This window comes from Epithele typhae (assembly GCF_022376455.1).
Source record: "Epithele typhae strain CBS 203.58 chromosome Unknown BXZ73scaffold_5, whole genome shotgun sequence".
Taxonomy (NCBI): Eukaryota; Fungi; Basidiomycota; class Agaricomycetes; order Polyporales; family Epitheliaceae; genus Epithele; species Epithele typhae.
Genome location: NW_025954196.1, coordinates 1,247,569 through 1,275,470, shown reverse-complemented (window position 1 = coordinate 1,275,470; position 27,902 = coordinate 1,247,569). Strand labels below are relative to the sequence as shown.

The window sequence follows — 27,902 nt, the reverse complement described above, 5'->3', positions numbered from 1 at the left end:
ACTTGATGTATGCGCATCAGTGCGCGCTGCGCCTCGTCCCGAGAGACCACCCTTCGCCACAACGCGTTCGCTGACCTGCGTTCTCGTTCTTCCAGGCGTCGGCGGCCTCTCAGCCGCATACACCCTCTCCAAGGCAGGCCACCGTGTCATGTGCTGGAGAAGGCGCCAAACCTCGATGCGTCCGCACAAGGCGCAGGAGTCCGCATCCCCCCGAACATGTCCAAGATCATCCGCCGCTGGGTGGACGAGGAGGAGCTGTTGAGGATCTCCACGCGCTGTGTCGGCACACCCTTCCACCACCGTGAGTCTCCCTCCGTTTGGCGTCTCGATTCCCATCGTGCACTCCGGCTTCCTCTGCTTCTACCGCCTTCCCATCCCGCACTTCTTCCCATCCCGCGATCTCCACTTCTCTCCCGCATCGGGGCCATCGTGGGCGTCGCTCCGCCGTAAACCCTGGCGATCCCCTTCTAGAGCCTCGGTGCGGTGCCCGGAGACCCTCGTCGCTGAAGGTGTCTTTTCATTTACACCATCGCACCGGGCTCCGCGCGCCCCACTCCGTCTCGTGTATTTCTGGCGCAGGCGTCCCGCCCACCTCGTAGCGGACGTCGTCCGCTTTGGCGCTTCCCCACGGCAGCATCCCCCGGATGCCCCGGGGCCGTGCGCGTGATCGCAGGCCCCTCCTCTTCCGACCGACCCAGGACGCTCGCTCGCGCGGGCCTGCCGTGCGTCGCGCATTGCATCAGACGGTCCTGACGGCCCCGCGCTCTGCTCTCGAGGGGCTAGCATGTGAGCGCAGGCACTCCGCCCGTGGACCCCCGCGCGCGGCGGGGGACACGCGGGTCCGTGCCTCGATCTTCCCCCGCTCCGGCGGGTCTAACGCGGGCAGCGGACGATGACGGCTTTTATTGCGCACGTCCGGGTGATCGGTCGAGGCCTCGGCCGTGCCCGCAACGGAATGGGATTGTTTCCTTTTGATGCCCGGGCGGCGGCGGCGGCGGCGTGCTGGTGCGGATGCTGACTTGTTCGCTCTTTCGCAGTGAAGGACGGCGAGTTCGTGGGCTACGTCCACTGGAAACCGGCCGTCATGGCCGAGACCGGCGGAGACTTCCTCGTGACATACGTGCGTCGCTCATCATTCTCGCCCGGCGCGCACAATTGACGGTGGGCGCACAGCGGGGGGACCTCATCCGCTTATTGTACAAGACCGCGAAGGAGGCCGGCGCACAGATCACCTTCGGCGCCGAGGTCGTGTCAATACACAAGGCACAAGTTCTCTGCCGAACCCCAGCGTCACCTTGGCGAACGGCGACGTGCTCACCTGCGATATCCTCATCGGCGCGGACGGCGTCCGGAGTAGGGTGCGGGAGGTCGTTCTCGAAGATGATGACGATTGTCTCGAGCCCGCGGGGATGACTCTTTACACTGGTATCGTCGACGCTGAGGACATGCTCAAGGACGACGATCTCCGGCCGTTTGTGCTGTCGGACGAGGTACGTGCCTGTCGCTTGTGCGCGCGCTGTGCTGACCCCGGCCGCAGTGGCCGATCTGGATGGGTGAACATCGAAGTCTCGCCGGTAGGTCCCACAGCGTGCCTTTCTGCCCGTCCCCCGACCTCTAATCTGTGCCTGCCCATCGAATTCTCCCAGGCCACCCGATGGTGAGTGCTCCATCGATCCGCGCGTCCGATTGATGGGGCCTGGCTGATGCCCGTGCGATTGCAGTGCGGGAAAACAAGTTCTACTTCCACTTCTATTCCCATCAGCACGACACGATCCCCAAGGCACGTACGAGGGCTGGGACGAGGTCGTGCCCAAGAGCACGATTGACAACTTCGACAAGCTCGGCCCATAGTGCGTGATCCATCGCACGATCCCGCCCCCCTTGCTGATGTCCGATGCTTCTTCGGGCACGTTGCTCTCCGCAGCATCCAGCGGTTGATCAACTTGCGCCCGAACTCGTCCGCACCACCTCCATGCGACACGACGACATTGACGACTGGATCGATGCGACCGGCGCATCGCCCTCCTCGGCGACGCGGCACACCCATCAATGGTGCGTCTTGTGCCACTCGCGCCGTGCACTCCGAACCGCACGCTGACCACGCGTGCCGTCTTGTTCTCCCGCCCCGCCTGGCCCGCCCGGCCCGCCTGTCCCGACTCTCGCCCGACAGCCCGGCGGCTCGCACGCGTGCTCGATGGCGGTGGAGGACGCGACGGTGCTCGGCTCGCTCTTCTCGCGCATCACGCTCCTGGACGAGATCCCGACGCTGCTCTCCGCGTACCACGAGCTGCGCGAGCGGCGGGCCGCGTTCGGCGCCGCCGCGGACTGGTCGAACGCGCGGATGCTGGTGTGGCCGGAGGGCCCCGCGGCGGCGGCGCGGGACGAGGACATGCGGCGGCGCAAGGACGAGTGGGACGAGGGCACGGTCAAGAAGGAGTTCGAGGAGATCGCGGAGCTCTTCCTCTACGACGCCTACGACGCCGCGGAGGAGTGGTGGCTCAACTGGGGCCGCTTCTCCGAGAGCGCGCGCGCGCGCCCCGCGCTCTCGTTCGACTTCTTCGCCGTCAGCACCGTCCAGTGCGAGTCGTGAGCCCCTTTGCGCTCCGTCTCGCGTTCGGCGGTGGGGGTGGGGATGACGGACGATGACTGTGGTGGGGGCCCGTCCGCGGAGCGGGGCAGGGCGGGCGGGCTTAGAGGCCCGGGCGGGGGACGCCCGGGTGTGTACGGCATGACTACGACGCTCTGCATGATTTTCCTATCCTTTTCCTCCACACTATCTCTCCGGTCGCTGTCCAACTTGCTCTAGGTAAAGTCCACCATCTATCCTGCATATAGCACCCATGGTTCTCCTCCTTCTGGTGTATACCTCGTGTCGCTGGACCCTTGGGTTCGGTCCTTCGTCGGATTAACATGTGTACAATGGTTCCAACACCTCGCTCAAACCGCGCAGGCTCACGACGAGTGCTCCCAAGCGACTGAGTGCAGTCGGCTCGGCATCCGCTCCAACAGCTCGAAGTCACTCTCACCGACTTGGACGCAACAAGCTTGAATGTGCGACAGCCCGCGTCCCCCCAGCGGTCCAAACGAGAGCGCAAACGTTACAGCCAGTGCCCGAGAAAGCGCAAGAATAAGTACACAACCAGGAAACGAAGCCGACGACCTGGAACCACGACGGACGTCCGCACGCAACGCAATCCCCAACCGCCAACCACCCTCCTACGAAACATACTCCGGCGGCGGCGCGAGCCTCTGCCCGCGAGCTCGTCCATCACCGCCCGCAGCTGCTCGACCTCCTCCCGGAGGTCGGACATCCCCCCGCCGGACGTCACCGACTGGTCCTCCCAGTCCCTCCCCACCCCACATGCGGCGCTGGGGCGCGGCTGCCGTCCGACGAGGCCGAGTCCGGGTCCGAGGCGGAGGCGTGATGGTGGTACTGCGCCTGGTTCATGGCCGCCTCGCGCGCTTTCGAGTATCTCCCTCCGACCGTCGCAGGCGGGGGCGGGGGCGGCGCGGGGCGGCGGTTGGGCACGAGGGGTGCAGGGGCGCCCACGGAGGCTTCGGGGACGTACAGGGAGCTCCAGGGCGCGCTCTGGGGCGATCGTGCGGGAGAGGTGCCGGTGAGGAGCGTCTGCGTCTCGAACGAGGCCGGGCCGCCGGGCGGGGTGCGCGGCGACGTGAAGGAGGATGCGGGGTGCGTCATGGACGGCGGCACGGTGCTGCCCTCGGAGCGGGTTTGCGAGAACAGGGGCGCGGCGCGGTCGTACGGGTCGGCGACGGCGTCGGAGGAGGGGGCGCGGCGCAGCCGTTGGAAGTACCAGAAGGCGACGCCCGCGATGATGAGGATGACGACGCCGCCGACGACGCCGCCGACGATGGGGCCGACGTTGGACGTCTTGGAACCGTTGTTGTTCTCGCCGTTCGGATTCCCGCTACCGGTCCCTGTGGAGGTGGAGTCCGTGGCACCGGTGGAGCCGTTGAATGGAACGTTGATAGAAGAGCCGTCCATCACGTTCAGGGCGAGGTGTGCGTACGTTGCGCCCAGTCCAGGCCTGAGTTGAGGTCAGTACATTTCGCGCGTGCAGAAGGCCAGTCACATACCCTGCCGCGCCAGTACCACTGGCCCCGGTCGCGCACTGGTAGTCGTCGGGCATCGCACCCTGGACGCCGTTGTAGGAGGCCCGATTCCATGCCCCGGACATCATGGAGTCTCTGATCGATGTGTCGCTTTCGGAGAGAGTGGCGCTCGTGAACAAGAGCCAGGCTAGATGGACTTGATTAAAACGAAGCGCAGCGGGGGCACAGATGATATAAAACGTACACAAGCTGCACGCGCTATTTGACGTCGAAGTGATAGGGAGTCCGTAGATCCCAGCTGACGGAACAGCGTTCAGAAATGATTCGTGTAGGGAAACAGCTAGAAGGCTCACCGTCGTTCTGAAGCAGCGATTTGTAGTACTGTGTCTGGCTGGCAAGAAGCTGTGGAGGTTGAGCTACAGGGATATTCGGGAAACGCGGCAGCGGTACTGACCGATTGCGGAACGAGGCCTGTCCCGAGCAGCACATCGGGGTAAAGGTTGTACATGAGCGCCCATGAGTCGGAGCTCCCGTACTGTCCGAGAATGCGCTTGCTGGAGTCGCTAGATGTCGCGAGGGACATCCACGTCTGCACCATTGCTGTTGCGTTGCTCTGAGAAATTCCCGTGAGCACGCAAGCCACCATGGAGGTGCGGAGAGAGACGTACGTCGTACATGTTTGCGTCGTCGACCGCGCCGAACACGCGACTAATCTCAGCCATGGCCTTTATTGCGATGATACCCTTGATCGCGAGGTTCGTCATGTTGGCTGCTATCATGCCGTCGGGAGACACTCTGACTAGCGAGTGGTCAGTCACCTCTGTCGCCGCGCAGACAGAGATAACGCACTGGTTGGGTATGAGGACGGCATTGTTGTTCGACACAAGGTAGTCAGCCCACTTCTTGGCAAGATGGTACTGTACAGACGTGTGGCGTTAGCGCGATGAGCACCTAGGGAATGCTGAACGTACGTTCTGCGCGAGCAGTGTGCCATCGCCAGAAGCCTTGGCGTGCGCGTACATCATGATCAACATATTTCCGGTCTCTGCAGACATATAAAGTCAGATGGAGTCGAGCGAGGAACGGTGTCGGTCACACCTTCCACGCCTTCGGACTGTCCTCCTCGACCCCCCGAAGCGATGGGATACTGCAAACCTGTGCAAATCAATCGGTTTGAGGCCACTACAGTTCGACAATGAAATTGCGTACCGAGATCTTGCACCGCATAAGGAAGCGTCAGTTGCGATTGCGACTGCAGCAGCGGGCGCAACATGGCCCCAGCGAGCGACGCATTTAGATAAAGGAATGCCGGGAACGAGGCGTACATGCGCTCGACAGGGTTGATGCGCCTGAAAGAATTGACGTTCACAGGATGAACAAGATGATCCAATTGAGAGGCGAAAAGGAACTACGTACGACGAGGTGCCGATGTCGCGCATGAAGACCATCACGTCCGACGCATTCACGCTACCGTCTGCGTTCCGGGAAACAGTGATGTCGAGAGTCGCAAGCACCGGACGCGTGCTGAGCGAGACCAAGTCGACGTATTCGGACGAGATCTTGCCCGCGTCTCCCGTGATCTTGTTGTCTAGCGCAATCGCGCGCGCCAGAGCATCCGAATAGCCGGTGGTGAACGCGTCGATCTGAACGAATCACATCAGCAGGGCAGTGGGTGTGATTGTGGCTCAGCACGGGGTACGTACCACGTCGGCGGCAGACGAGTATTGCGTGGCGTAGTAAGGGACTCGGTCTTGAGTCTCTCCGGTGGGTGTCACATACCGGATTGTCGGATTGCGGAGGTTCCCCACCACCCAAGACACAGGCTGCGAAGTCTTGCTGATTGTGCCCAGGTCGATGGCGAGGCCGAAGGCGAGGAAGTCGCTGCAACAAACGAGTCATTTGGAATGGCTCAAACACCATGCATGCAACTTACAGCCCGTCGGATGGTTGCGAGGTCAAGGCAGTGTTGGGCAGACGGCCGTTTGTCTTGAAGTTGTTGTGGACGATCTGAAACTCTTGGATCTGCCATGAGAGGTTCGGTACCTGACAGTGGAGATAAGATCAAATGTCCGATGCGCTCGGAGACAGCGACTGTACGCACTGCTGCCGTCGCGTGGAACGCGCGCCCGTCCATCGCGCGGTCGCTGAACTCTGTGAAAGGTGCGGGGGTGATGAAGTCGACTTCGTGGTAGACGCTGCTGCTCGTGGTCACCGAGGTCCAGTTCACCGGGCTGGTCAGGTTGGGCGAGAGCCATTCTTCGAACACAGCATGTCAGCAAACGTCCACATGGCGATGTCACAGGGACGCACGGACGGCCGTGATGTCGCTGTATACTTGCACAGTGTGGACCGCGTTGTCGTTCGCGGTCGCCTCCAAGGCAACGTATGACAGAGGAATGGACTGCTTGACCCAGTCGGAGGGCTTGCGAGGTCGCGTAAGAAGCGTGAGACACGTGAACGACGATAGCAGCGTACCTCGAGAGGGGATAGGAAAGTGATTGTGAGGGTCATCGGGCCCACCTGCATGGTGTAGATACTTCTTGTCGGGGTGACTTGCACAGAGGTGATGTTTGCTGACGGAGAGTCGAGGTCGCGGCCCATCCAGGTGTACATCGTCCCGTCAATCCGAACCTTGCCTCTCCAGCCCACGTCCGGACCCTGCCTTTCATGCTCGAGGACAAAACACCTGCGCAAAAAATAGGACGTACCGTTTGAGACCAGAACTTAGGCCACGAACTGGAGAGTGGTGCTGATCCATTCGTCGAGATCTGCCAGGCGTTGACATAGGGGGCGCGAACTGCAAGGGGGATGCTGGCAGGAGTGAAGGAAGCAGCGCGTACTTTGGAGCAAGCAAAGAGCGGAAGGACGGCGAGAAGGAGAAGAGGCAGCATACTGAGCACGGCGTTCCCAGCAGCTGGTGGAGAGAAAGGATGTCGGCGTGTCGGAGCAGCAGATCCTCTTCACGGCACGGCATCTAAGTTGCAACTCTATTAATTCCGCAGCCGGATTCTGGGTTTGATGTCGGATGTCATGATCCTGGAAACTTTGAGCTTGGCCAGAATGGGCTAATTAAGTTAAAGCGTGCTGGCAATGAGGCACTTCACCCCTTCAAGTTCATCCGAGACGTTGGCGTATTATGTCTAGGACGAAGACCTTAGCTCCGTATACAAGGACGAGAGAAGGGTGGAGACAACGCGCCTGCAACACTCTGCAACATCGCCAATGACCGATGTGCGTTTCGCACGGCTGTCAACGTTCAAAGTTCAACAGTGTTCCCATTGTTCTACTTCATGATGGCGGCTGCCATTTGAGGTTGGGAAAGCGCGCGAAGATTAATGCAAAGAAATCGTCCGGCGAGGATTCCAATGGCACACACACCATCTTGAGGTGCTCGACGGGTTGTGGGAGCAGCGGCAACGAAATTTTGAGCAAGCGGCGTGGTTTGACATCGAAGTGGAAGTGCGAGAGCTTAAGAGTGTATACCTATAGCTAGTTCTGAAGGCGTGCCACAGTGGTGAGTCCAAGTCAGGACCGCGGAGCGCCCGGATGTTCACATTACCTGGCGCTTGTGCGCCGAGACACAGCACGACACGTTTTGTACACGATTCCCGGATACATGACCTCGAACACTGCCAGTACTTATCTACCACTAGAGCCACAAACTGTGAGTCCTAAAATTCTTTCATTCTTTCCTTCTGTTTCTCTGATCCATTCATCCCCTTTAGCGAACAATTCAACACATCACTCCCCGCACCACTTCCTCGCGCTCTGGAACAGCTGGAACCACGGCCCCACACCCTTCCACGCCTCCGCCAGCTCCGGCGGATACCAGCTGTTGCTCTCCATCGTCACGACGCGCTCCGGGTGCGGCATGAGCGCGAGCACCCGCCCGTCAGGTGTCTGCACGCCCGTGATGCCCCCAGGGCTCCCGTTCGGGTTGAGCGGGTACGCCTCCGCCTCCGCTGGCGCGCCCTTCCCATCGACGTACCGCACCGCGACGAGCCCGGCTTCCTCCAACGCCGCGCGCTGCCCCTCGCGCGCGAACACCGCGCGGCCCTCCCCGTGTGCGACAGCGACGGGCAGGCGCGCACCCGCCATGTCCCGCAGGAAGACCGAACGTGCAGTTGCGGGCCCAGGTACGACCTCGACGACGGCAACGCGGGCCTCGAAGCGCTCGGAGCGGTTCGCGCGGAACGCGGGCCAGTCCGCCGCGCCGGGGATCACCTCCGTGAGCGCGGCGAGGAGCTGGCAGCCGTTGCAGACCCCGAGCGCGAAGCTGTCGTCGCGCGCGAAGAACGCGGAGAACGCGGCGCGCGCGGTCGCGTTGAGGAGCACGGAGGACGCCCAGCCGCGCCCCGCGCCGAGCACGTCGCCGTAGGAGAAGCCGCCGCAGGCGGCGAGTCCGCGGAACGAGGAGAGCGAGACGGCGCCGGAGAGGATGTCGGACATGTGCACGTCGACGGCGTCGAAGCCGGCGGCGTTGAAGGCCCAGGCCATCTCGATGTGCCCGTTCACGCCCTGCTCGCGCAGGATGGCGACCTTGGGGCGGCGGAAGAGGTTGCGGGACTGGTGCGGGGAGAAGGTCAGGTCGTAGTAGAGCCCGCGGTGGTCGGGGGATGATATGAGCGCAAACTCTTCTTCTGCACAGTCCGGGTTGTCGCGAAGGGATTGCATCTGGTAGGACGTTTCGGTCCATGCCGACTGCAGTTGCGCGCGGGTGCTGGAAAACACGTCGCCGGAAGACGTTGAGAACTTGACGGTCTCCTCACGAGTCACGCTGCCCAGAACGTGGATGGAAGACGATGGGAAACCTTGCTCGACGAAGACTTCGGAAACAGTGGAAACGCTGCGCTCGAGTACCTGAACAACCGCCCCTAGTTCTTCGTTGAAGAGTGCCGAGACGTAGTCCTCCTGTGCGACGGCGTCGAGCTTGATGTCCACTCCGCATCGTCCAGCGAAAGCCATCTCCGCGATGGTCGTGAACAGGCCACCGTCGGACCTGTCGTGGTATGCGAGGATGGCACCTGGATGGCTTTCACGAATGGCCTGGCACGCCTCGAAGAACGTCTTGATGTCCTGGGCCTCCACCACATCCGGGGCCTCCGAGCCGACCTGCTTGAACACCTGCGCGACCGCCGAACCTCCAAGACGCTGCTTCCCGCGCGCAAGGTCGAAGAACAGCAGCACCGTCGGCCCGTCCACGTCCGTGCGCAACTGCGGCGTCCACGTCTTCCCCACGTCCTCGACCGCCGCGAACGCCGTGACGATGAGCGACAGCGGCGCGCTGACCTCCTTCCGCTCCCCGTCCCGCTCCTGCCACCGCATCGACATCGACATCGAGTCCTTCCCGACCGGGATCCCGACCCCGAGCGCCGGGCAGAGCTCCATCCCGACCGCGCGCACGGCGTCGTACAGCCCCGCGCCCTCGCCCGCCTTGCCCGCCGCGCACATCCAGTTCGCGCTCAGCTTCACGCGCCCGAGCGCCCCAACGTGCGCCGCAGCGAGGTTCGTGAGCGCCTCCGCGACGGCCATCCGCGCGGACGCCGCGGCGTCGAGCACCGCGAGCGGCGTGCGCTCCCCAACGGCCATCGCCTCGCCCGCGCGGACGTCGAAGCCGTACGACGCGCGCGTCACCGCGACGTCTGAGACGGGCACCTGCCACGGCCCGACCATCTGGTCGCGCGTGACGAGCCCGGTGACGGAGCGGTCGCCGATGGTGATCAGGAACGCCTTCGAGCCGACCGAGGGGAGGCGGAGGACGCGGTTGGCGGCTTCTGCGAGGCGTGCGGGTGCGGGGGTGTTGGGAAGGGCGGCCGCAAGGTCGGGCAGGAAGGGCGTCGCGGGCGGCGGGACGTGCGCGTCGCGGCGGTACATGCGCGGGGGCTTCCCGAACAGCGTCGACATCTTCAGGTTGATCACGTCCTGGCCGAGCAGCCGGTCGGTGACGACGAGCGCGTCCGAGTCCTGCGCGGTGCCGACGACGGAGAACGGGCAGCGCTCGCGGGCGGCGACCGCGCGAAACTGCGCCTCGCGCGCGGGCGCGACCGCGAGCACGTACCGCTCCTGGCTCTCGTTGCACCAGATCTCCATCGGGGACATGCTCGAGTCCGCGACGAGCACGTCCCGAATCTCGAACGTCGCGCCCAGCCCGGAGTCGTGCACGAGCTCCGGGAGCGCGTTCGAGAGCCCGCCCGCGCCGACGTCGTGGATGGACTCGATCGGGCTCGCGTCCCCTCGCGCGATGCACGCGTCGATCACCTGCTGGCAGCGCCGCTGCATCTCCGCGTTGTCTCGCTGCACGCTCGCAAAGTCGAGCTCCGCCGACCCCGCGCCCGACACCTGGCTGCTCGCCGCGCCGCCGCCGAGTCCGATGAGTAGTCCCGGTCCGCCGAGGACGACGATTTTCGCCCCGTTGGAGATCTTCGACTTGTGCGCGAATGCCGGGCGGACGTTCCCGAGTCCTCCGGCGAGCATAATCGGCTTGTGGTACCCGCGGACCTCGGTGCTGCCGTCGGGGAGCCGGACGCGCTCCGCGAACGTGCGGAAGTAGCCCGCGAGCGCAGGGCGGCCGAACTCGTTGTTGAACGCGCTCGCGCCGAGCGGGCCGTCGACCATGATGTCCAGCGCAGACGCGATGTGCGCAGGGCGCCCGAAGTCGGTCTCCCATGGCTGCACGAACCCGGGGATGAGCAGATTCGAGACGGTGAAGCCCGCGAGTCCGGCCTTGGGCTTCGACCCGCGCCCGACCGCGCCCTCGTCACGGATCTCTCCGCCAGAACCCGTCGCGGCCCCAGGGAAGGGCGAGACGGCGGTGGGATGGTTGTGCGTCTCGACCTTGACGAGAATGGGCATGTCTTCGACGTGCGAGCGGTACGTCAGCGCGGCGGTGGGGTCGGTGTCGTCGGACGCATGCGAAACGGAGAAGCGGGGTGCACTGTGGCCCTCGAAGACGGCAGCGTTGTCAGAGTAGGCAGAGATCGTCCCAGTGCTGTTCAACTTCTCGGTGTTGCGGATCATTTGGAAGAGCGACGTGTCCCGGTCCTCGCCGTCGATCGTCCACGACGCGTTGAAAATCTTGTGGCGGCAGTGCTCGGAGTTGACCTGTGCGAACATGAAGAGCTCCGCGTCCGTCGGGTTGCGGCCCATCGCTGCGGGGCCGGAGACGTAGGCGTCGACGAGATAGTCCATCTCGTCAGCCGAGAGGGCGAGGCCGAGCTCCTTGTTCGCGACGGCGAGCTTGTCCCTAGCTTCGTCACGAACGTCGGTGGTGACGAGATCGATGGTGAGGAGGGGACTGGCCCCTTTGTGGGAAAAAATGGCTTCTTCCTTTGGGGGGGTTGACTGGACGACCTGGGTCATTCGGTCATGGATGAGCGGTGAGATGATGTCGATGAGAGCCTGGCTGAGATGTGAGTCATTATTGAAGGTGAACACGTAGGCGACGCCGCGCTCGAGACGCTCGACGTGATGTTCGAGTTTGCAGATGGTGGCAATATCGGTCGCTTTGCTGGACCACGGCGAGATCGACCCCGGTCGAGGAATCACGTAGGCCAGATCGCGATGCGATTCGAGGGCGAGGTGGGTATTTTCGAGCTGATTGCTGTCCCCGTAACGTAGGAGCTGGTCTAGTGCACAACGTGGCTCCGATTCTAGATTCTGCAGCTCTTCTTTCGCGACGGTGGACCGGCAAGAGATGAGGTGGATGAAGACGGCATCGACCGCGGCCACTTGGGGGCAGACGTCCTGAATTTTGCGCGCTAGGGCGTCGCGTTTGGACGGAGAAATTGCGGAGCTGCCTGGCAGGACCAGCATCCTCGACTGCGCGCGTCAGATGAGGGCATGTGTCTTGCTGTCGCTACTCACTGGGTGGTGGAAGGAAGAAAGTGGCTAGGGCACTGCATGGCGATCGACCAGGCGGAAAATTCCTCTTGTTCTTATCTTATCTCTCGGGATGGGCGGCCCGGTCCCAAGGGCGTCTAGATGCCTCTTCAGATCTTGGAATGAAGCCCTACAATTGTTAACAAAACCATAGATGATCAACGTGTACAGGTCACTCGGAATATAATCTCCGAGGTGAGAAAATGCAAGAGATGAACACAAAGCCTTTGAATTGCGCCTGCAGCGATCGCATCTTTGGACGCCGAGACAGGAACACAGGTACCTATGAGCGGATCTTGACAAACCGTATATGACAGGGATGCCCTTGACAGACTGCAGATACTGGAATGCTGACTGAGAAATGCAAAGATTGAAACCCAGTCCTACAATGAAATAATTGGTGCACTTTGCAAAAACCATGAAGAGCTCACAAACTTTGGGATATCATAGTTTAAGACCATTGGAAGGTGTGTCAACCTGGGCATTGATAAAAGTGCTCGGTAGTCGAGTTTGGGGTATCCGGGACGAGGAGTGATATGTTCGAGCAATAACTAAGCTCGGTGTTAATCAGCTGCTACACTGTGCCTACACAAGGATTTAAGGACACGATCTTGTCAGACAAAGCAGTCAGCTCAAATTACAAGCGCCGAAGGCCAGACCTGCTGACAATGGGAGGGAGGAGGAGGGACGGCGTGCATCACGTGCAGCCGTGCGTCCATGCGCGCCACGCGTCCCTGCCGCCCACCAAAGCGCGTCTCCCGTGGCGCCTATCCTGCTGATGAGCATTGGGATCGGATGCTCCCGGCGATTACGAGCTGCTCGAGTCATTCGCCCTCTTGCCTCCTCTTGCACGTCCGTCGCGCTCAGAAAGTTTGTCATCACTGGACATCCAGAACTGTCATGACATTACGTGTCGAGGTACAAGAGGCCGACGGGGGTGCGTATGAAGCTCTGGCCAGCATGACCTCACAGTAACAGCAACAATTACGCAATCCACCCAACCACCCTCCAACACCACTCAGCATGTCTACCGTGCTCAAGGCTTCCACGTCTGCGCTTTTCCAGCCCATTCGCATCGGCGACATCACTCTCGCCCATCGCGTGGTGCTCGCCCCGATGACGCGGTACCGCAACGACGACGCCCACGTCCCCACCGACCTGATGGTCAAGATGTACGAGCAGCGCGCCAGCGTCCCAGGCACGCTCCTCATCACGGAGGCCACCATCGTCCACGAGAAGGCGGGCGGGCAGCCGAACGCCCCAGCTATCTACGGCGACGCACAGGTCGCAGCGTGGAAAAAGGTGAGCACGTATTTCAGCGCTTCCAGTGAACGTTCGCCGACAATCAAGGCGCAGATCGTCGACGCAGTCCACGCCAAGGGCTCTCACATCTACCTGCAGCTTTGGTCTCTCGGGCGCACGGCGCGCCCAGACCTGTTCAACAAGGAGTTCCCCGACTACCCCTACGTTGCGCCTTCGCCGATCGCGCTCAAAGAGCACGCCGAGCACGCTCCTCGCGCCTTGACTGTCGAAGCTACGCTGTTTTGCAAAGCCTGATGCGGATCTCCCGTAGTTCTCACCATTTCACCCACAGAGATCAAGGAGTACGTCCAGTGGTATGGCCAGGCCGCGAAGAACGCCGTCGAGGGCGCGGGTTTCGACGGCGTCGAGGTCCACGGCGCGAACGGGTACCTTGTCGACCAGTTCCTCCAGGACGTCTTGAACACCCGCACGGACGAGTACGGCGGCTCGATCGAGAACCGTGCGCGCTTCGCTCTCGAGGTCATGGACACCATCGTTGGCGCCGTCGGTGAAAGCAAAGCGGCGATCCGCCTGAGCCCGTGGAGCACGTACCAGGACATGCGCATGGAGGACCCAGTGCCGCAGTTCACGTACCTCGTCGACCAGTTCAAGCAGCGCTTCCCGAAGTTGGCGTACCTCCATGTCGTCGCGCCCAGCGCGCTGGAAAACGTAGGGCCGAAGAACCCTTCGGTGCGGAGTGCGGCTTTTTTGGCGATGGTTCCGAAGCTGATGAGGCATGCAGCAAGTGAACTTCATTCGTGACCTCTGGGCGCCCCGCCATATGATCTCCACCGGTGGGTACGACCGCGAGTCTGGGGTGAAGATCGCGGAGGAGACGGGGCAGATAATCGACTACGGGATGTCATTCCTCGCGAACCCTGACCTGCCCTTCCGCCTGAAGAAGAACCTGGCGCTCAACGCACCGGACTACAGCATGCTCTTCACGGCGAAGACCGCGGAAGGTTACACAACATACCCGTTCTCGGAGGAATTCTTGAAGACGCAGATTGCATGAGCTCGGGCGATGTAACTTACAGCAACCTCCTGATGGTCGTGGATTGACGGCATTATTGGCGCGCGTTGATTGATGAATGTTTTTGCACTTTCTGGTCGTTAACGCGTTGACTACGGTCCACTTTCCTTCCCGCGCTTCCCGCGTTTCGCAAGGGTCCGTGTTCTCCGCTTGGCTCCGAGGCGTCAAAGGCTACCTGTGCTCTAGGACAGGCAGGTGGCAGGAAACCTATGGCATGTCTATGTATGCGACAGGAAAATGTGATGTCAAAGGTATGGGCACTCGGGATTGGCTCAGCGGAGCCACGGCCACCGCCGACGGCGGTAAGAGAAGTGAGTGGGAAAACATCCATTTTTATAAGTTACGGACATTCAGAGCCCACAAACCGTAACCCAATGTGAAACACCGCTCAGAAGGCTCTTCCCGTCTGCTGGTCTCGTCCGCTCCTGTACCGCACTCCACCACCGCGTGCATTCCGACAGAAGCCTCGTCTTGTCTCCCTCTCAATGCCGCGGGCGCCTCCGCGCGCAGATTGCGTCGACCAATCGCGCATCATGTCGTACTACACCCCCAGACGGCGCGCCGCCGATTTCTTGCTGGCGCCCCGCCCGCCAGAATTCCGGTGGAAAGACAGGTGGATTCTACGTGGCTACCGCTGGATTCCACGGGTGCGTCAGGAAAAAGGAAATCCGCCATAGCTCGGCGCCTCCGCCATGTACCTCCTGTAGTCCGTGTAGCGCACTGCCGCCGTCCCGTAGCCCTCCATCGCGGCACATATCTGGCTTCCGTGAGAACTTAGCACACGTGTAGCTATACTATAGATGAATTATATCTCTCGCGCACATGCATACCACGATTCGACGCAACCAGCCGTGTCATCTGGAATCAGAGGACCGCCGCTTGAGCTGCCTGGAGGGCGCTGTTGGCTGCGCGCTCTGCTGATTCCGGACGACGCGCCCAGAAGCGCCGCCTCACGATAGGCAGGTGCAGACTCGGGTACTCCAAGTTTGTGGCTGAGGGGGAATACGAGGGAGTGTGCATGCACGCCCGCAGTTCGTGACGCATGAGCCAGCTCATCCGGCCCCCTGGCCGCATCATCCTGTTGAACGGCGCACTCACTGGGCTGTGGCTTGGGGCGAGGTTCTTGAACAACGGCGGATGGGAGGGAGGGAGGGAGGGAACTTGGCGGAGAGGGACAGCAAGACACAAAGAACCTGGATGGGCAGAGCGAAGTGTCATTGATTGCACTCCGCCGCGCGCCCGGGTCCGAGCTAAGCATCCGCAGCGCCGCATACGCCCTCACATTCAGGCGCACGGCATGAACTTGAACTGCGGCCCCTCGCAATCGGGAACACACTCACTCTGCGCCCGAGAGGTGTAGAGTGTCGGCCAGGCCTTGCACCCGAGCGCGAGGTGCGCATGCGCACAGGAACGGGGTGGCCCCCTGACATCGTCGGTGTGGGCGCTGCCAAGCGGGATTCAAACGAAACGTAGTAGTGTTCAGTACTGTAGTAGAAATTTAGAATGCATATATCTATGTATCGAGCGAGTCTGTATGTCGAGGGTCAAGATATCTAAATAGGACGAAGTCGTGATGTCGAAGATATGGGTTTACATAGAACCGAGTACACATATCGAGCACGTTTTCCGACGTCCACGAAGGGTTCATAGTCTTCCCAAACACAGGGATGAGATGACACGTACGTATAATGCGGGAGATAGGAATTATTGATACATTACGGAGATGCTGACGAGTGGAATGAGATACAACGTACATCCCGGTCGGGTTGTCGTACACTTGCAACGGCGTGAACCACTCGACATACGCCAGTGGTTCTTGAAGACCGAGAAGAGCGGCGTTGTAAATGGATGGTGTATTGAAGATGGCGCGTACTCGAGCCACTTGAAGTCCTGGAGTAGTGAGATCAAACCGTTAGCCAGGCCGCACGGCGACGCCAAAAGCGATTCCAATGACGTCACCTCGCAGCGGGTTGGAAGGGTCGAACGGCGGCGACGAAATGCCAGGAGCTAGATCAGGGTCAAGCACGAGAACTGTTGACATGTTCGCTGGAGTTGCGGACATTCCGGAGTGAGCAGCAGCGTGCTCAGGTGAGGCGTGAACGGTGTCCACAAGCACCCCTGCTGAAACTTGACGGACGATTGGAAGATCCAGCTTGAACTGGTGGTAGCCAGAGATCCAGCTCCCGTTGTGGAACAAAATGTCGTTGATATGCTTGAGGCGTTGTGGGTGGCCAAGCGCGACCTTGCGAAGGAACACGTACCATGCGGGGAGAAGCTGCAGCGTACCGTGACTGTCTATCAGCTCCCGAAGCGTCTTCTTGAATGCTGGAGACTTCGCAACACGCCGTGAGTTGTGGTCCTTCCGGCCATCAGCCGATTTGGTCGCAGCGGCGGTGGCGGAAGCGGGAGCCCGAGGATGTGAGGTGCGAGGTTCTAGCCTTTCTCCCGGAAGGACAGCAGCCGCAGACGATGTGGTAGTAGCTGGATGCTGGATAGTATCGTAAGACAGATTGTAGAGCATGTCAGAACGAATAATTACTCACATTTGTATACAGCTCAGATGACACGCTCGGAGGATCAGCGGCGAGTTGAGCGGCACTGATTCCCCTCCACTCCAAATACGACTTGAAGCGTTCCAACGCCTCCTGCCGCTCGAGCCAAAGCGCCATCTGTTTGAGGTAAGTATCTTGTTTGTTGCTAGCATTGTACGGAATCTTCGTCAGATCGATGTGGAGGCGTTCAGACTGTTCGGTGTTGAAGCCGTCGGCAGTTCCGCTCTGCCGGATAGAGCGTTCGTAGTGCTGCATCGAGTGCGCTTTGGGGAAATTGAAGTGTTGGCGAATGGTGAGGTCGACAAATGCGTGCTTGAAGCGATGGTAGTGCTGCCAGGCAGAGTGAAGACGGTGGAGGGAGGAGTCATCTTGAGTTTCGAAGTGAGCATAGTGGATGAAGTCGAGGATGGCGCGCGCAGCGCGCGTCACATTCTCATCGCACGCGCCAGCGATGACGCCGAGGAAGACGCGCTCCATATTCTTGTACTCCATCCCCGTCCACTGAGATACGCCAGAGATGCCGTTCTTGAAGTGGCGTATCCCAGCATGTTTCGGCATCGCCTTGAACCTCCGATCGACCTCCTTCTCCCCACCTGGACCTAGCGCTTCCGTGCACCAGCTGACAAGGTGGTCTTTGAACATGCCCTTGTGAAGTTGATGCAAGATATCGGGAGTGATGGCGGTGAAGATGTCGCAGTGAGGTAAGTCAACCCAGAACGGTTCAACAGGGCGCAAGCCTAGGTTGTCAAGCTCCGGAGGCTGAAGGCCTGCCCAGGCACGGCGATAGATGGTGTGGATGGCGTCGGGTTTCTTCAGAGGGTGAGTTCCTGGTTCACCTCGCTCGTTCGGCGGCACTGAGCACTTCGGACAGAAGTTCTCCTTGCATCCGGACACCATGCATTGTTCTGGATGGTCCGCAATATACGCCGCCAGGATAGGGAAGACTCGCCGAACATATCCGTCAGCGCAGACCATCTCCACACCCTCCTCCCCCGCCTTGACCAACGACCGAAGCATGGAGCTCATGCACCTATGGAAGACGCGGTTGATTGCTATCGACTGCTGCGCTTTGGAGAAGCACGATCCCAACTTGGTGGCAGGGAGATACCCGAGAAGGAGCGTGGCACGAGACGATGGCCGCCGACGCTCTTCTTTGTCGATGTTGCCAATGGTGAGATAGACTGGCCACCCAGTCTTGTCCCCGCTCATTCTTGACAGGTTTGTCTTGTCCGACGCGATAATGACAGGCGCAACTGTAGCACCTTCGGGAAGTTTAAGCTACAACCGTCCGAGACCGTCACATGTGAGCATTTTGCGCTCCGAGTCCGAGATTATGAACTGATATTCACCTGTACCGTCCACCACCAGTCTGCTGTCTCCATCCCACGATACACCCTGCACCTCCCCTCGCGATCCGCGTACTCCCTCCTTGGCTCAAAGTGTATGGACTTGCAGAATCGGGGATCGCCAATGAGTTCTTGGACACACTCAACTGGGTCGCGCATCCAAAGTTCGATCGTCTCGGTGAGTTGCTTTCCTGTCTCCGGGTCCACCAGGTCTCCCTCCACTTCAAAGATCTCCACTTTCCAGGATGCGTGGCCTTGCGGGAGGGTGTCGACCTTCTTCAGCAGCGTGTATGCGCTGGTCCAAGACAGCTTTGATGCGCTCTCGGTGATCTGTGCAGTCGGTGAGCCACATCTGTCATTGAAATCAAGTATGACACTCACGATGTCGAGCTTCATTAGTTCATCTATCGCACTATGGCTCACCCCGGCAGTCCTCAAAATCCACATTGCGAGCTGCCAGTCTGCCCTAGACTTGAACGGAGCCCACGTTGGAGAACCGGAATTTCCAGCCTCAGCACCACCACCGTGTTGAGCTGCATGCGCCCGCTGGATCTCCTCGAACTTCGTCTCACCCATGCGAAGTGGTTCTCCTGCCCGAGCCGCATCGTCGAAGTCTTCGGTCCACAGAGTGCGGGCCATCCCTCCATCGTCGACGTCCGGAACATCTTCGACGGTTGTCGCGCGCCGGTTTGACGGGCTTTGAGTTAACCCCGGGCTGTGGTCATCTTGAGCGACACAACTGGATTGGTGAGAGTTTGTTCTTGTAGTAACGATAGGCTGGTGTGTGCTGAAATTGTCGTCCATTTCCACAGGAGAGGATATCGGTGACACCTCTTCGGACCCAGGTATTGGCGACGTCAGAGTGGGTACGTTGGTGGTGATAGCACCGACACTGGCAGCAGCCGCAGCCGCGTGGAGAGACACAATAGCAGCCGTTGTTTCGGAAGCCTGGGTGAGTTCGTGTGCTTGGCGGCATGGTTTCTTCAGTCGAATGTGGGCTCTGAGGCCTTGTACAGTGCTGAGAGTCTCTCCGCAGTATGGGCAAGATGTGGGCATGATAGGGGATGGAGAACAGTGTGGAGTAAGGAGGAGGAGATTTCGGATTTCAAGGCACGAGTCGGCGGTGAGTTGTAGCCCGAACCCCTAAATTCGAGTCCCGCGCTTAAGCCAATCACATCGCAGCATGCACACTTGCCCCATTTCAGGGTGCATTCCGCTGGCAAACCTTTCACCACCACCATCCCCCTCCACTGTCGCCACCCTCTCCCATCCTACTCACCACACCGACATGGGGCCGCGCGGCCCAAAGCCACGCCGGACACGCGCTGTCGACAACCCCAACTTCCCACCTGCCCCTCCGCCACTACCTGATCAGACTGAAGAACCAACAACGAGCAGCGCTGGACTTGAAACCACCGCCCCACCTCGTCAATCTACTCGGCCACGCACTGCGACTAAAAAGCTGGCACAACAATGTGATTATCTCTTTGTTGCTCATCACCGCCATTACCGTTGTGGTTGTTCTTCAACGTAACTGAATATTTCATACAGATACAGACCAAGAAGAGGCTCTTCGTGCTCAGCTCGAGAAGGAGAAGCGTCGAAACCAGCGCCTTCAAGCCCGGCTCCTGAATCAACAACTCCAGCCTGACGCGTCGGACCATGGTGACGACCGACCCGAGGACATCGAGAGCGAGGAAGAGGATCCGACTCACAGTGATGTGAGGCGGTATAAAGCAAGCGTAAGTACACCTGTCTATCTGTACGAGTACACCTCTCTGATCTTCTCGCAGATGGAGTCAAGAGGCATTTACGACCCACAGCCAGAACGGACAGCGAAGCGACTCCGCCCCAGCACTGCACCCCGCCTTCCAGCACCGTCTAGTGTACCCGCTGCCACCAACACATTACCCGACGGCCATCTACCATCTGCCCCTCCACCTCCGCCTCCTTTCACAATAAACTCTGCGAGATCATTTCGTCACACACCTTCACCGCCCCTGCCGATGCTCAGCTTGTCCGACATTCCTCGTTCAACTAGCCAGTACTACCGGATCCGCGATGACGATATAGATCCAACATTGCGGTGCGATTTCGCTATCTTGCCAGGATCTGTGTTCAGTGGTCTGAGAAATCTACAGATCCTTCTCGGATGCGACTCCCTTGTTTGATCATGCTGACGACTCTGTTATTATTCCTCACGTCCCCCTTGTATCTCGTTCTAGCACACCATCTTCAAGTCGATCTTCCCTCCGCAACGTGTCCAGTCCTCCGTCAAGTCGAAGCCCTAGTCCTGGAATCCGGCATGGGATTGGCGCACCTACGCAGCATGGTGAGATTTGTTCCGTATCCCCTATGATCATGGTGACATGTGTATGTATATTCACACACAGAATTGCAGGTGTGGGACTCGCACCTCAACGTCCTCAATCAATTGAGCAGCCTCAACAGCCTCGCCAACCGCACCCGAATCTGCCGCAGCACAGACCGCCACCTCCACCCCTCCCTTTATTGCCACAGCACTCGCCGCCACCAGTGACGACTCCCGCTCAGCCCATTATAGAGCCCCCTTTCCGCGACAACCGCCCTCCTCAGGGCGAACCGAAGGCTACTGATTACACGGTGCATGTGGCCACAATGATTCGTCACGCATGTCACCTCTTTCAGGTTCTTGTCGTCACCCAGGACGCATTTCCAGACACGGAAACTCAGTCCAAATGGGCAGCTAAAGTCTGGGAAGAATCGTGCACGAAGAGCAAGACTTTCTACATTCTCACTGATCGTGTGAAGGGTCTCGTGAGTGCACTCCCCGTCTGACTGTTACGTATCCTTGCTGGTGTCGCTCTCAGCTGATGGACAGACAGATAACCGAGAGGACAGCGAATGCCCGAAGCAAGGTCCGGAATGCCGTACTCCCACTCATTGCGCTCAGCTATGGGTTTTCAGGTGCATTGACCGAGCCAGCCAAGAGTATGAACCGTGCTCTTTACATCAAGCTACTCGATCTCGATGCAGCAGAGGCGGACGTCCGCTTTCATTATAAGGTAACTGGTCAGTGCCACTTGTACTATCGTGACGCACTAACGATTTTCACGAGGCAGGACGTCGACGCACGCAAGGGATTTGCTCAAAATGACATCATTCTCGCCATCATCCAGTCCGCGTGGTTCGCTCCCGGAAGCAAAGGCAAACATCCACCCGGGGTTGAATTCTCAACGTATTTCTCGCCAATATCGGAGGTTACGTTGGCCCTCGTGTTCACTGCGGTACGTGTTTCTATCTCATTCAGCATGCACACACCCTTCTTCGCGACCTGGCAATGCTGGGTTGCCATGTTGGATAGCGAAGCATGCCTCGAGCTGAGTCGTGCTCTGCTTTCCTGCATGGCATGGCACTCGGCCGCATTTCGTCAACGCGGGGCCACCACGCGGACGATACTCTCCCTCAGTTGTTCCAGGCTCAATATGCACAATACGGCCCGCGTTGGCGTTGAGGTCGCGCGCTCTGTGCGCGGCAGGTGGGCGCAGCGCTTGCGAAGCCCGCGTTCTTTGAATGCTCGTGCACACACGCGTGGCCGTGCGCTCACTCGCGTTGGCCTGTGGATGACGATTGCGCCGACTGTTGTGGTGTTGAGGTCACGCGCTCTGTGCGCCGTGGGTGGGCGCAGCGCTTGCGAAGCCCGCGTTCTTTGAATGCTCGTGCACACATGTGTGGCCATGCGCGTGCTCGCGTCGGCCTGTGGATGACGATTGCGCCGACTGTTGCACCTGCCTCCTTTCATTGAGCATGGCTGGTCGCGCGCGCACTCATGTCAGCCTGTGGACGATGACCGGCACACCCGTCGTTCCACCTGCCTCGTTTCCTTCCCGTTCTGTCCATGGCCAGCAGCGTCACCCGTGGTATCATCTGCCGACTCCCTCAATTGGGACGCTACGCCTATGGACTCCGGGAGCTCACGGCTTCCGATGCGGCAGCGCCAGCCTTCCCACTTGTTCGTTGTGCCCACTGCCGGCTGGCGCACGCGGCGCCGTCCGGCGTGGGCATTGCGCACCGCTAGTAGCAGCAGCATTACACCATCATTGACTTGTGTACCACAGGTCGATTTTGGACTCAACCAATGGGGAGATGGAGTGTTCGTCACGGATGGCGACCAAGCTCATTTCACGGAGAAGATGTACAAGTCGAAGTACGACACATACCTCTCTGAGATCCTCGAGTGGAGCAAGGAGCTTGCTCCGACTAGGTCGTTGTCACTGCGGAGAAGTTTGTATAATCAAGCCCGGTGAGTCTTCGTGGTCATTAGATGTGCTAACGAGTCGCTCTGACACCTCAACGACTGTAGTGAACGCGCGGGGGCTCCGACTCAGCATGCACCGAGACGAGGGCTATCCGAATCTGCCCGTCAAAGGCTCATAGCTGAAGAGTCCGAGGCTGCTGATGAGTGGCATGGTAGTGATCACTAGGTCTTTTCGGTGAGTTTTCGTTTGGATTTGCTTGCAAGATTGATCAGCTCTAATATCGGATCCCTGCGCACTTAATGACAGACAGGGGTCTTCTGGTCCCGTGTGGCACATGCTTGAGCACGCAGCGGAGTGTGCACGTGTGGCCCTGGGCTTTTTAGAGTGCGACACATTACTTCATAGACTTCGTTGAGCTTGTGCTGGATATGATATATGCGTACAATTCATACTCGACCCCCGCTCTATCGTGCTCGATGATAGATATGAGTAACAATGTGTGATATGCGTCGCTACGTCATCTCTACGGTGTATCTACGGCCCCGCTACCGAGCACCTACAGAGAAGTGGTGGGCGGCTATGAGTCGGTACGGAGGCGCAGCTGCACGCGACTCGCGGCAACCAACACGGGGGGTTGTCTACGGCGCTACCGCATCTCTGTAGCCTCTGTAGACGCACATAGCTAGCCCCATTTTTCCTGACGTGGGGCCGCAACGTTGATTCCACATTTCATCAAGCAGAAATCCACCTGTCGCTCTGCTTGCTGCCAGAGGCCATCATGCCCTCTGTTTTCATGCTGCTCGTCAGCCCGTTTTCCAGTACAATTACGTACACATGACTGAATCGACGAGTGGCCGCGGAGATCCTTGGAACGGCTAGGCGCCCAGCCAAACCTGGGTCCAGTGTGTCACGCTCGAGTACAGTGACACAGAGAATCTCACCGTACTTCATTCTGCATGAGAGTCCTCGATATTGTCCTCCTATATGAGCAATAACGCGCCGCACGAGGTGTGCACAAAATTTGTTCACACTCATTTATTTTCCCACAATCAGGAAGCCGGTAACTGAGGACTTAGGAAACGCCAACGGCGAGTTTGACGGCATGAGACGGTCGAACCCCATCTGTGGAAGGTTGTTCCCACGCACAGACCTTTGGGCCGCAGCTGCCAGCAGCGCGCTGCGCGGCTCTTGTTCGTCTTCAATCCCTCCTCGCTGTTTCTACCGCCACCTCCGATCTTGCACCACAGCTGCTTCCTCCTAAGGGCTGTTTCACAGACATGTAAGCCCAAATTTTGCTCATGTGCCTTACCTGATAGAACGTCACATGAACAGGCTACCAAAGAAGAAGGACAGCAGCTTGAAGTCCCCATTATCGACCGGAGGACATGTCAGTGCCGAGAGTTATCGGGTTACGTCGGCACCACCCCGGTATGTAATGTCCACTGTGCAATCACACATGTCTACTCCCCTTTTGCTGTCAAGGACACCGCAGTTGTGCGAGGTCTGAGCGGCTTCGTGACCTGCTTCTGGCATCCATCATCCTCAGCCCACTGACAACAATGCCACTGAGCGGCTCGACGACCTGGGTGATCTTAGTATAGAACCCCCTCCTGTAGTCGTTCCTTCACTGCTGTCTTCGATAGAGGTCTAATGCATTTGTTCTTCGAGTAATTGCTAGTGCGCGGACCAGTTTCGTAGCTCCCGCGTGATGCCGAATGCAACCGACACGGTGGCTGACAAACATATGTCACACTGGTCACTATTTTATTCATTGTGACTCTCAAAACAAAGGGCCTGCGCGGTGTCGGGTACCTTTATCGGGGGCAGATCTGTCAGGTGGAATCCACGTATCAACCAGCTGTTTACCACCTGTCGAACACCCGACTTCCAGCCATCCCCTCCCTGGAAACTGCGTTGCGGCCCGACAGCTTGAATCCACGTTTCGTGCGAGGAATTCCCCGCCCGCATTCTTACACGTTGTTTCCGGCGGCGCGCCGCCTGGGGGTGTAGTAGCTGTTCGCTCAGCCGTATCGCATCGCGCACCGCGTTTCTCTTCCCTCCGCGTCCTCTAGCCTCCCGCTCCTTCCCTCAGCCTCTCCTACTTCCCGGGTAGCTTCGGGAATACGTCTCCGGCCCGCGGAGATGGGATTTCGGCGATCTCGAAGGAGGCTCGGGCCATGCGGGCACTCGGGCGGAATGAGGCCAACTCAAACTCTATTGGATCCGGACAAGTCGGCGATCTGCGCGGGCGGAGACGCGGGCGGCATGTGGAGGGCCGAGTCCGAGGATATACTATTTGGAATTTGGGGACAGGTTTCCCTGTCGAAATGCGCCAGACGTTCGTGTAGGCGCTGGGGTTAGTATCGGTTCAGACCCAGCGCACAGGGCTCGGTGGCTGAGATCTGAGACGCATCTGACACCCGCGCGTCTGCGCCTCACGCTATCGCCGCGTGTGGCACGCGCCCGTGAGTAGGTGTTGTGCCACCATCCCATCCGCCGTTTCTCAGTGCTTCCCTGCCTCCGCTGCTGCCCCCCACTCGCCCCTCCATCACTTGCACTGGTTCAAGGCATGGGCGCTGGCCGAGCAGCGCGGATTCGTCAAGCACGCGCTGCCGATCTACGGTTTCAGGCGTCCGCCACTATCCGTAAGGATTGTTCTCATAGATGGTTCCCAGTACGCCGCGCGTTCAGAGAGGCCCCTGTTCTGCTTCGCTGACAACGAACATTGATTGTGGTGGCCGTCCTATGTATAAAGAGCTGAAATTAAAACGCTTCTCCCGCGCTCGTGGCCTGGCCCGCTCCTTTCACCCTACCCTGGCCCCCGTACGTGTCTCGCTCGTCGTAACAGACGGAATCCCCTTCTTCTCTGACGACATACCCTTTTTCAGCTCACTAGCGCGACAATATGCGCCTCCTTGCCACCGACACCGGGCTCATGTCCGAATTCACAGACCCGACTGAAGTCAAGTATGCCATCCTCTCTCACGTTTGGGCCAGGAAGACGAGCGACAACGACACATCCTACGGGCCAGAACTCACCTATGACGACTACATCCGCATTCGCACAAAGCAGGGCAACAAACCCATCTTGAAGAAACTTCCTTCGAAAGTACGACGCTCTTGTGAGGTTGCCAAACGTCACGGCATCTCCTTCATCTGGATCGACACCTGCTGCATCAACAAGTCAAGCAGCTCCGAGCTTTCGGAGGCGATCAACTCCATGTATCGATGGTACAGCCTCGCGCAAGTCTGCTACGCCTATCTCTACGACGTCGACCACGCCAAGACCAAGTTCCACGATAGCGAATGGTTCGAACGCGGGTGGACGCTGCAAGAACTCATTGCGCCCCCAGTAGTCCTCTTCTTTGACAGCGAATGGCAGATGATCGGATCGCGCTACGACCTCTCGGACGAAATCCAGTCGATCACCAACATAGACCGCGCCGTCCTCCGGAAGGAGCGCCAGATTTCCGACGTCTGTGTCGCTCAACGCATGTCGTGGGCGGCATCCCGGAAGACGACACGCGAGGAGGACAAAGCGTACTGCTTGGTTGGAATCTTTGACGTCCATCTCCCCCCCTCTACGGCGAACGCGAATACGCCTTTATCCGCCTCCAAGAGGCCATCCTCGCGAAGATACCCGATCAGAGCATCCTGGCTTGGGGCCTGAACCAATACGACAAGGAGCTCACGCTCGACAGGCCCTATTCATGCGCCCCCTCCAAAAGTGTATCTCTCAAACATAGTCCTCAGTCCTTCCTTCTCGCTCAATCTCCCAACGACTTCGCGAAATGCCACGAAACCACCAACATCACCTCCGACACGCTCACCTGCACTCTCGGCTGGTCCAACATCCCCTACGCTCGCTTTACAGTGACTGCGAACGGAATCTACGTCAAACTCCCTCTGATACCCTGCTATGATCGCTCAGGGGCCCAGCATTGTCTCGCCATCCTCACCTGCCAAGTGCCTTTACCCCCGAGAGACGAAAGCCAGGATCACCCTGATCGCTTCGAACAGCGCAACCCTCAAGTTGTATGCTTAGTTCTCCGCTCGTATGGCGAAGCGCGACCGAGCGAGAGCACGGAGATGTTCGTAGGACTCGGCGCGTCCACCGCTGGCAGGTTGCAAATCGACGCTCGGAATCCTACCAAGGCCGCGCTTGACAACATGGCGGGCTACTTCCGCCTGGCAACGCTTCCTCTAGAACGCCTCAAGGAGTTCCGCGATAACGCTAAGGTCGAGTCAATCTACATCCACCATCTCCTCTCCGCTGGTCACCACGACCAAGACAGCCCCGAGTCCACTTTCCTCCTCCAGACGCTTGCACGAAAAGGCTCGGACGATCCCGGGTTCGAGCTGACCAAATGGTGCTCGGAGGTTCTCACCAAGCAGGGCTTCACCGTCAGCCAACCCCGCGCTCAAACGGCCACGATCTCCGACGTCGCGTCGAGGTCGGAAGAGCTCACCATCGAGCTCACCCGCTGCGACTGCGCGGGTCACTGGTACCGCATCCTTCCCCGCTCCAACAGCATCGACTCAGTATCCCCGCCGCAGTACTGGTCGTGGGACACCGCCGCAGACTGCCGCGATGCCGGCTCGCGCACAAACTCGAACTGCTACAGCTACCACGTCTACTCGTGGGACATCAAGGACGGCGTCGCGCACCGCACGTTCAAGCCCCTGACCCGGCGCAGGATCGAGCGCATCAGCATCCGGGTCAGGCATGTCCCGCAGACGGAGCGCTTCGTCGTCGACCTCAAGCTCGTCCGGCCCCGGTCTGACGAGTCGGCGTTCCAGCAGACGAGGCCCGCGGGGGACTTCTCGCCCGGGCGGCCGGCGGCCTCGTCCTCGCTTGCTTCGGAAAGACCTACTCTGAATCGAGCCCACACTGTGGTCCCCCAGCACGACGAGACGTGCGAGCCCTCGACTCGAATCTCGAAGCTCAGAAGCGGCCGCTCGCACACGTGGGCGTCAGAAGCCATGATGGCACAGCCCTCAGGGAGTCAACAACCGCCTGAGCCGAAGCGGGAACACAAGCACACCGCTGCGTCATCATCTTCATCTTCACCCCAGCCGTCGGTGGCTACATGGTTTCGTAAGTCTCCGGTTCGCTCTCCAAGTAAGCGTCGAAGCTCATAGTCCAGTAGCGTCGAACGATGGCAAGCCGCTGCTTCCCGTTGCCGACTCGCCCGAACCCTTCGGTGGATCAAGTGCTCGAATGCCTAACACGAGGGCCAGCCCAAATACGGGAGAGGCTAGGTATGAACGTCTGAACTCTCGTGTTGTTGGACATACCTAATTTTTACGTCCCTACGTAGAACGGTCTCGTCGACCGAGCCGGAAGGTCCCCTTCCACCTCCGGGTCACAGACTCACGCTGCCCGTAGCGAGTATGCCACCACCGCCGAAGATTGGTGACGAGCTCAAGAAGCGGCGCACTGCCAATGATGCTGCAAGTCGTGGTGAGTATGGGATCA

General features: G+C 59.6%; 7 protein-coding genes across 7 annotated transcripts; 4 read left to right on the top strand and 3 right to left on the bottom strand.

Annotated features, from left to right (window-relative positions):
• Positions 1-216: 216 nt before the first annotated feature.
• BXZ73DRAFT_97944 (FAD/NAD-P-binding domain-containing protein) lies at positions 217-2,590 on the top strand (the record flags this gene model as incomplete). Its single annotated transcript, XM_048027541.1, has 10 exons — positions 217-301; positions 1,038-1,120; positions 1,174-1,250; positions 1,289-1,490; positions 1,538-1,574; positions 1,647-1,661; positions 1,722-1,784; positions 1,840-1,850; positions 1,925-2,056; positions 2,171-2,590. 10 exons carry the CDS (start codon positions 217-219, stop codon positions 2,588-2,590), a joined length of 1,125 nt encoding a protein of 374 aa, XP_047881793.1.
• Positions 2,591-3,325: 735 nt separating this feature from the next.
• On the bottom strand, positions 3,326-6,965 carry BXZ73DRAFT_41320 (uncharacterized protein; the record flags this gene model as incomplete). The annotated part of the gene is made up of 16 exons (XM_048018749.1): positions 3,326-4,049; positions 4,099-4,270; positions 4,383-4,476; positions 4,529-4,687; positions 4,743-4,869; positions 4,924-4,991; positions 5,046-5,119; positions 5,173-5,229; positions 5,284-5,423; positions 5,491-5,717; positions 5,781-5,955; positions 6,008-6,117; positions 6,176-6,330; positions 6,385-6,496; positions 6,550-6,732; positions 6,783-6,965. 16 exons carry the CDS (start codon positions 6,963-6,965, stop codon positions 3,326-3,328), a joined length of 2,760 nt encoding a protein of 919 aa, XP_047881792.1.
• Positions 6,966-7,815: 850 nt separating this feature from the next.
• BXZ73DRAFT_74775 (phosphoribosylformylglycinamidine synthase) lies at positions 7,816-11,886 on the bottom strand (the record flags this gene model as incomplete). The annotated part of the gene is made up of 1 exon (XM_048022089.1): positions 7,816-11,886. The coding sequence occupies one exon, from the start codon at positions 11,884-11,886 to the stop codon at positions 7,816-7,818; it is 4,071 nt and encodes a 1,356-aa protein (XP_047881791.1).
• Positions 11,887-12,975: 1,089 nt separating this feature from the next.
• On the top strand, positions 12,976-14,269 carry BXZ73DRAFT_40866 (NADH:flavin oxidoreductase/NADH oxidase; the record flags this gene model as incomplete). The annotated part of the gene is made up of 4 exons (XM_048018659.1): positions 12,976-13,254; positions 13,309-13,479; positions 13,549-13,944; positions 13,997-14,269. 4 exons carry the CDS (start codon positions 12,976-12,978, stop codon positions 14,267-14,269), a joined length of 1,119 nt encoding a protein of 372 aa, XP_047881790.1.
• A 1,531-nt stretch (positions 14,270-15,800) lies between these two features.
• Positions 15,801-18,581, bottom strand: BXZ73DRAFT_40914 (uncharacterized protein; the record flags this gene model as incomplete). Its single annotated transcript, XM_048018669.1, has 4 exons — positions 15,801-16,177; positions 16,247-16,720; positions 16,887-18,117; positions 18,189-18,581. The coding sequence occupies 4 exons, from the start codon at positions 18,579-18,581 to the stop codon at positions 15,801-15,803; spliced, it is 2,475 nt and encodes an 824-aa protein (XP_047881789.1).
• A 2,241-nt stretch (positions 18,582-20,822) lies between these two features.
• BXZ73DRAFT_97939 (uncharacterized protein) lies at positions 20,823-22,601 on the top strand (the record flags this gene model as incomplete). Its single annotated transcript, XM_048027540.1, has 5 exons — positions 20,823-20,981; positions 21,035-21,229; positions 21,287-21,451; positions 22,283-22,448; positions 22,528-22,601. 5 exons carry the CDS (start codon positions 20,823-20,825, stop codon positions 22,599-22,601), a joined length of 759 nt encoding a protein of 252 aa, XP_047881788.1.
• Positions 22,602-25,328: 2,727 nt separating this feature from the next.
• Positions 25,329-26,093, top strand: BXZ73DRAFT_88072 (heterokaryon incompatibility protein-domain-containing protein; the record flags this gene model as incomplete). Its single annotated transcript, XM_048024824.1, has 1 exon — positions 25,329-26,093. The coding sequence occupies one exon, from the start codon at positions 25,329-25,331 to the stop codon at positions 26,091-26,093; it is 765 nt and encodes a 254-aa protein (XP_047881787.1).
• Between the last annotated feature and the right edge of the window lie 1,809 nt (positions 26,094-27,902).